Source organism: Callorhinchus milii, unplaced genomic scaffold, assembly GCF_018977255.1.
Source record: "Callorhinchus milii isolate IMCB2004 unplaced genomic scaffold, IMCB_Cmil_1.0 Scaffold50, whole genome shotgun sequence".
In the NCBI taxonomy this organism is placed as follows: domain Eukaryota; kingdom Metazoa; phylum Chordata; class Chondrichthyes; order Chimaeriformes; family Callorhinchidae; genus Callorhinchus; species Callorhinchus milii.
The window spans coordinates 145,761-154,054 of record NW_024704791.1 but is presented as its reverse complement, the minus strand read 5'-3'; the positions used below and the strand labels follow the sequence as shown (position 1 = coordinate 154,054).

The 8,294-nt window shown below is 45.0% G+C and overlaps 1 protein-coding gene across 2 annotated transcripts; it reads right to left on the bottom strand.

Annotated features, from left to right (window-relative positions):
• Nucleotides 1–1,735: 1,735 nt before the first annotated feature.
• On the bottom strand, nucleotides 1,736–7,270 carry olfml1 (olfactomedin-like 1). Of its 2 annotated transcripts, none has more exons than XM_007887797.2 (4): nucleotides 7,219–7,270; nucleotides 6,457–6,678; nucleotides 5,148–5,433; nucleotides 1,736–2,548 (listed from the first exon to the last, which is right to left on the bottom strand). In XM_007887797.2, exons 2-4 carry the CDS (start codon nucleotides 6,586–6,588, stop codon nucleotides 1,764–1,766), a joined length of 1,203 nt encoding a protein of 400 aa, XP_007885988.2. In that variant the 5' UTR covers nucleotides 6,589–6,678; nucleotides 7,219–7,270; the 3' UTR covers nucleotides 1,736–1,763. The 2 variants fall into 2 exon arrangements, with proteins under 2 accessions (XP_007885988.2, XP_007885987.2); XM_007887796.2 differs by lacking the exon at nucleotides 7,219–7,270 and adding an exon at nucleotides 6,760–6,824.
• Between the last annotated feature and the right edge of the window lie 1,024 nt (nucleotides 7,271–8,294).

The following is an 8,294-nucleotide window of genomic DNA, read 5'->3' as shown; positions in this document are numbered from 1 at the left end:
AGTCGTGGCTGGAGTGGGGTTGGGGGGTGAGGGGGTTGGTCTTGTGCATCAGGTGGACACCATAAAAGGCCCAGAGTGTGTAGAAAATAACTTTATACAGTGCAAAGGGTTCCGAAGTCCACTTAGCAACACTTTACCAAGTTTTACCAAATCAAATACAGTTACCACCATTCACTAAGTGCTTCTCTTTATCAACTGCGTATCAAGTGTATAATATATAAGGGGGAGTTGACTTCTGGAAAGGTTTATATATAAAAGCACCAACATGTACAAGCCATCAACAAGACAACTAACTTTTCCCTAACATCTCCCCATTCCTCACTCCCTTGTTCAGCATCTGATCACAGCCCTGTCTGAAACTCTGGGATGTCAGTCTATGTGAAGGACGCTATTAAAAAAGGAAAGTTGCTGTTGACTCAAGATTGTTAACAGCCAATTCTCACTGGCACAAATGGGCTCCATGTTTGTCTACAAAAGGCAATAACTTTGCCTGATAGATATGAACTGCCAAGGACTTTGAGATATTTCGACGTGATAAGAAGCTATCAGGTTACATTAGATGTTTCTACTGCTTTTTGGCGTACACTGACCGGGAAAAAGACTAAAACCATCCACCGTACTCCTGAATTCAAACCGTAAGAAATTCGATCAACACTTCAGACATCCCACTATTATAGTCCAAGCCTTTTGGCTCTACTTTTTTTTAATTAAAAAGCATTTTATAGTGAGTGAGCGTAACCTGCATGCACAAAGTCTCGCTAGTTGTCGCATTCGCCTACAAAACACACAGTCAAACGACTTTCCAGTATATTTTGCAGCAGAGTGAGATGTCTTCCCGACATGATTAGGCACTGATGCAAGGATTATTATTATAATTGTGCCCATTATTTTGTCATTTGAATTTAATTTCTTTTCTACCAACTCATAATGCTGACTAACCTTTGCAAAGGTTTGCAAACCAAAAGAAAACCAAATGACCCTGAGTTCAATCAACGGATCACTGGCTGGGGAGCCATTGCTGGAAGGTGGGCCTTGCGAGAATGATTGGTTGAGGGCAGGCTCAGGGGTGACGGTGGTGACTAAACACATCATGGGATCTGAGGGGGGGAAGAATGGGTGTTTGGTGGCCAAGGACGACCTGCGCCCACGAAACATGAACCCAAAACCAAACTTGCCTTCCGCGTCGAGACAAAAAACAATCTGGTATTAGCCAACTCGCTATCCAGTCTGCCTGGGGCCAAGAGAAGGTAACGAATTAGAAAAAAAATGTTCTTTTTTAGACTTTTTAAAAATAAAAACTTCTTTTTAATATCTGTGTCTTGGCAGAATTCCTGCCACGCACAACACTGATGCGTTGTGTGGATACATATTGAGCTGGTAACATGGTACGAGACTCACATGCTTCCCAACCTCACCTGTGTGTGTGGGTGGGAGGTGTGGGGGTTGGGTGAGTGGGGTGTGTGTGGGGGTGTGGGTGGGTTGTGTGTGGGGGGGGGTGTGGGTGGGGGGGTGTGAGTGGGGTGTGTGTTTGGGGGGTGTGTGGGGGGGGTGTGTGAGTGGGGTGTGTGGGTGTGGTGTGTGTGTGGGAGGGGGCGCTACATAAATGTAACTTGTCCTGTATGAAACTTGGAAACTGCATGTGAGCAATTTAAGAGAGTAGCTATTTTGGCAAAGAGGTGAAATGAGAGAAAGAGAGAGAGAGAGTGTGGGGGGGGGGGGGGGGGAGAGTGGGGGGGAAGAGGGGGGAGAGGAAGGGGAGACGTTTAATGCTCAAGCTTCTTTTTGGTGATGAGTTTGTATATTGTCTGGTAACCGTCGTCCCAGGAGTAGAGCTGGTGTTCCCGGTGGTTGTAGTGGATCATGGAGTGTTTGCCGTAGCGCTTGGGAAAGTAGAGGACGGGCAGGTCGTCGGTGGTGACCACGTCAGTGACGTCGTAGATACACTGGATGCGCGACCGGCCGCCGTGCTCGTGGTTGTAGACCACGTACAGGGTCCCGCAGATCATGAAGGCGGCCTCCGCTCCTTGGTTACTGCATGCGGTGTCCCAGGAGTGCTCCACCGCCAGGCTGCTGTGGTCGATCTTGGTCACCACGATGATGCCACCGTTGTCCTCGTCGCCGTGGATGGCCCACAGACCCTGCTCGTCGGCGGCCAGGTCTATCAGGGTGTAGGGCGAGAGCTGGTAAGCCGGAACCCGCCCGGCCCCCTGCAGGAGCATGCGGTCACTGACTGTCTTGTTGCGGAGGTTGTACTTGATGATCTCGTTCCCGGTGTCGTTCTTGTGGAAGTACAGGAAGCCGTTGTACACGGTGTGTCCTGTTCCCCGCCAGCCGTAAGGCAACACCGTGTTCTGTGCCGACCGCAAGTAAGCGCTGTCTGTAAACGCCCTGATGTTGGCGAACTCGGAAAGAACGTTGTTGTCTGTTCCGCTCAAGAAGTAAATCCTCTGGGAGTCTTTCACCGGGTCCTTGATCCAAGAGCCTTGATCGTCGCCAGCTTTCTTGACGATTTTCAGCGACTTGATGCCGGTCAGCATGATATCACAATCTGCAGCAAAGGTCAGAGAGGACGACAAGAGGGAATCAAATGAGAACAGCCTGCAACGTCACAGCAATTCTCAAAATCAACAGGGTTTAATAATGGGTTGGGATTTGCGGCATCTATTATCACCATTTTGGCACGTTCGATCCTAAAAATACGTTGACCCTCATCAATAGGGGAATTGCACAGAAAAGGTGAAATGTGTCTCGTTTCACAATTATCTCGAGGATCGAGTTGTGCAATGTAGCAATTTCCCCCCCTCCCCCCTTCCCCTCCACCCCCCCACTCAACAACAACAACAACAAGATTGCATTTATAGAGCGCCTTTCACGTCGGGAGGACGTCCCAAGGCGCTGGACAGTTGGGTCGGGACCCGAGCATTGGGGGGACATTGTCAGGGTGAGGGGAGGGAAGGGAGGGAGCGAGGAGGGGGTAGAGAATGTTCTGTTCTGTTTGCTGTGGCACAGGGCATTTTATTTTGGACAAAAAAAAAACATTCATGGCTGGAGGCTTGAAAAAGAACAAATGTTCCAGTGTTACACTGTTAGCTCTGGTGTAAACTTAGCCATGAATTCACTGATGTGGGTACCTGTTGTTGATGGCTTTTGGCAGATTTGTTGGCTGTGTGGCAGGGTGCAGTGCAACTGCGTCACACACTAAAAGCTTCCCCTGGCTGCTTGAGGCAAGTTTAATCCATCAGGTATTTAAGCGTTAATGCCATTTTGTTCTCACTTGTATGGAGGCAAAATACAAGGGTCAATCAACCTGTCTGAGACCTGTCTTGAGAACAATTGAGGGAATGGATTAAGAGTGCGCTAATGCCACTGCTTTCTCCACCAGGGAATAGTATAATACAAAAGCCTTTGGATAAAGGAAGAAATGCATTTCGGAACGGAGCCCAGATATGGAGTTTACCACTGAATGTATTAAAATGCACCTCTTTTATAGCTGTTAATATATCAATGCTATTAAACCAGTGTTATAGCAGCTTGTTTACCCAGCAGTAATGGCATGTTTACAAAATGAAATTTGTATTTTATTTTATACCGCATTAGAGAAATGTTCAGCTTAATTCCACAAGTTGCAATTAAAGCCAGATGTGAGCAACCATTGAAGTGGTACTGCAATGCAGCACGCATTATAATGAGGCAGGAGTTTGCCAGGGCCTTCACTATAAAACTCACTGCGTGCTCAGTCCCCTTCTCTCTCTCTTGTCAAGACACTGTTCCAGCCTTTGATAAGTGCCTTGAATCCTGTTGGTATAACACCACTGAACTTTCTATGCATTTAGAGCAGTGGTTAGAGCACTCGCTTTGCAAGTGAGAGACCTGAGTTCAATTCCAGGCAGAGGGCGAAACCTTGGGCAAGTTTCCTTACTCCACACAGAGCCTAATAATAATCCCTCCAAAACCAAAAACAATAATAAATTGGTCATTTTCAATCTACGACTGTTTGTGGGACATTGCTGTGCGCAATTGGCTGCCGCGTTCGCCCACAAATATACAGTCAATTCACTTTACAGTGTGTTCTGTGAAGCGCTTTGGGACGTCCTCCCGACGTGAAAAGCGCTATATCAAATGCAAGGATTATTATTATTATTATTATTATTATTATTTCTGGTCAGGGTATCAATGTTGTATCGATGCGAGCTGCCTGCTGGCCTGAATTGCACCCAAAGACATTCACAGCTGCTCTTGCGTCTTGCGAGCTATGAAGCTGCATTTACCAGCAAAGTGCACCCAACGATGTGACTGGCCGTTCATTGCAATCCACTGAGGTGAAGGAAGAGTGCACCTCATCTCTGTGTGATGGCCTTGGACAGGCACAGCGACAGGCAAAACTCCAGAGTATTTTGGATGAACCAGCAGCCTAGCTGGCTCATCACTGGGAGTTGGAGGTGGGTGACACGTCACATAGGGAGTGGATGAAGATTGGTATTCTCTCCACTTGGCTTCTGATAACACTGGAACCCAACACCCTAATGGATAGGGTAGTCCTAACTAGGCAAGCAGCGGGAAGCTTGCTGGAGGCTTGAACCTCCTGATTGTATCTGGTAAAATTCCAGCAATGCCCCAAAGAGCTCTTTGAGGTCCTTATTCCCTTGTCTTCTAACAAAGAGTTACAATGGCAAGTGTATTCTTAACCCTGCTATTATAGTGTAAATGGAGTGTTTCCAGTGTCTGTTTCTAGTTATCCTACATCTGCAAAACATTTGTACTGAACCCCAGACTATTATTGTAAAATTTACATTACGACTGCCAAAGATGCATCAGTAGGAAATTAATAAAGGTTTGTGGCAAAAGTCAACTGAGTATTTGCCATCAGTTGGTTGTTCAGCGCTTCACGTGTCATTACCTTGGATCAGACTGGCTGGTAAATACAGGAAAACAAAAATCTGGCAATGTGCACAGGCTGTGTATTGTTTCAGCAAAATACTGTGCTTTCTCTTCAGATGGAAACTTAGTGATGGGGACATCAATGTTATTAACATTCTGAAACCCAGCGGCTATGGGAAGGGGTGGGGTTGAAATTGGAAACAAGGATTGAATCAGACCATAGTGTGGGATACAATACAATAGAACATTTCACAAGACAGAGATTGCACCTGAAATCATCTTGAGCTTTGCTTTCTTCTTCTCTTCGGCTTGTTTGAACTGCTCCTCCACCAGCTTCTCGTCCATCTCTACGCACGGCTGGGAGGGCTGCTGTGTCTCTAGGTAATCGATGTCTCTCTCCACCCGCTCGATTCTGGATCCCAGATTCTCCACATCGTTCTTAAACTCAGTTTTGTAATTGTTCATGTTATCCACCCGAACTGTGATTTCTTTCTTGAAATCCCTGAATTCTCTCACGTACTTCACCATGTCTTGGTTACACTTTGCCAGTCGGTCCTGTTGTTAAAGTGAAATAATAATAATAATCCTTGCATTTGATACAGCCCCTTATCACGTCTGTAAGACGTCTCAAAGCGCTTCACAGAATACAATGTAAAGTGAATTGATTGTGTATTTTGCGGGCGAATTGCGGCAGCCAATTGCAAACAGCAATGTCCCTACAAACAGTCGTGGATTGAAGTGACCAAATTATTGCAGGAATAGCTCAGCTTTTTTGCACCATTTTATTGAAACAGCTGAACTGTTGGTCTATGTCAGGGGAAATTTTTTTGACGTCTAATTAGTGTTCCATTAACTTTTGCCATAAACCTCGGAGGAAGTGAGGAGAAAAGTCCTGCTAGGCACTTCACCCATAACACTGAGAGAGAAGTAAAGGCAAGGCTGCCTTCCAGACAGACAGTATCTTAAAGGGAACGTGTTTTAAATGTACACATTGAAACACGCAGCTCATCCACCACAAAATGTTATTGAGTTTGCCCGATAACTGAGGTCATTTGAAAAGCTGGAAACAAATCATAAAAAATAGCTTCATCTTCTTTCTTCCATTTGCTGTCAGTTTCAAAGCCGCTTTGTGGTTTTTCTGTGCTCTCTTAAGTGCAATAAACACCTTCACTAAATTCATCTTGGGGAGAGAAATTCCACCGGCATCTAGATTTACTTGATTAATTTAACATTTCAGAGCGACCGGAATTTGTCGAATTCTTCAATGCAACCTTAATTTTGAAGCCCGTTTTTTTTTCCTGAAAAGCAACTTCAAAGTTACGAGAAACTTCAAAGTTGAGGCTGAATTCAACAATTTGCCAAATTCTGGACACTGTGTGTCACTACACGAATAAAGTAAATCCAAACCCAGGTGGAATTTCTCCCCCATCTTTTTTTTTTGTGTGAAGGTTCATATACTAAAACATCGCTATGTTTCCTGTTAACTCTTAAAAAGGAAAAAAAACAAATAGCCCATTGCTATAGATAGCAACTTGTGGAATAGTGAGGAGAGACTGGTTTTACACGGTGCGATCTTACCTCCAATATATTGATGCGTCGCTCAATATACTGCATAAGTAAGGCATCTTGAGTTATCCTTTGAGCCTCTCCAACGCTTTGAGTTAAGAAGAGAATCAGCAGCAGCCTTGGTGCTGGGACCCAATCGAGCATGGTTGGAATCCTCTCGCAAAGAGTTTCAGCTCGGGAAGACACAGAAAGATTCGACCAGTTTCTACGAGAGTGGGTTACTTTTCACTTGTCCTGTAACAATCAAAAAGAAAGTTGAACGCTTGTGGAGAAACAAATTTGAGAAACTGTTACTGTTAGATTTAAAACACCAACCATCTGGCAGCTAAACCAAGCACTGAACTTAGCAGCTTCAGCAGACAAGAAGCCCAGACGCTGTTTGAAGGATGGATTTCGTTTCTGTATAAGCAGATGGGTCTCTTCCAGCTCTTGATTGTTTCCATATGTAATGACTCAATCGGACAGAAAAAGAGCCAAATAAAACAACAGTGCCACAGAAATACTCTCTCTAACCTTGCACCACACGCATACGGAATCCGCATAGGCAACACTTCAAGGGTCTGTTAGCAAAACGCTAGCACATATTTTCAAAGCCAAAATGTACTGACAGAGAACAATTCTGGTTAAAAAAGAACATTGGAAACCTCTATTTGGATTGTCATGCCAAATGTTAAACATCAAGTGAACACGATTTTATAAAGTGCAGCCTTATAATGATCATCCAATGAAACATTGCCCGGCGCTGAAGAGATAGAATATTTCTGTTTGCGTTACCTCGGCTGAAACTGTCCAGTATCCTCTCTCCAGGACCATCAGCTCAGCCTCACTTATTGCACAGGTTTTGACCCATTTAAGCCTCCATCGCGTTTGCAGGGCTTGGATTTGTGGCCTTCCTCTCTTTATATTTGTTGGATCTGCAACACCCTCTGTGTCTCTGGCCACGTTGTGCGGAGGTTGGACTTGCCAGCGTTCCCTGTTTTACGGTGCTGCCAAATCAACACAGATTCCAGCTCTCCGGGGCGTCTGTTCTCCTCGTGTTACTCCAGCAAAGCAAGAACTCTCGGATTATTCCCTTTAGAAAGCATTGTGCTGTGGGACTCTACACAGCATGGAGGGCACTATATAAATGCAAGTTGTCGTTGTCGTTGTATTGCCTCAGAATCTCCATCCATCTCCTATGATATTTCCTTGAGCAACAGGTAGACAGACAGCATGTTCCCCAAGCCTCTGCCAATGGCACTGTTCACAGATGCAAAATGTTTCTTTCTTCCCTTTCTGAGGAAGACACTCTTTCCAGTGTTACTCCTCAGTCTCAGAACTAACCACTGGCATCACAGGCTCTGTGCACCTCAATGTCTAAGTACTCGGGTGTTCAGAGGTTGTGAATTAATAACAACTTCTGCAGTCTGGAGCACAGCCAAAAATGATCAAGATGCAATACAGTTTACAATATAATTTACATTTATATAGCGCCTTTCATGTCAGGAGGAGGTCTCTGAAGGTAAAAAATTCACAGCTAAAATCGCACTTATTCATGGATCCGACATAGGTTAAAAACACGTCAAAGCCATAGAGCGTTCCCGCCATTTACCTGCTCTATTAACTTTCCGCTGAGACAAAGTTGTAAGAGAATATCTCAACTTCCTCTCGTTCTTCGGTTTCAGCTTCTGAAATGCTCTGAACGGTAATTAGGGGGCGAAAAGTTCAGACCAAGTGAGCTCTTTTGCACAACGGTGCTCAATTATTGAGAACATGTGTGCGCTTGTTTCATCGCTCGTACAAGGTTTGAAACAGAAGGTCTCTAAACCAGAAATGCTCCTTACTTTGAATTACATACGACGCTCATATTG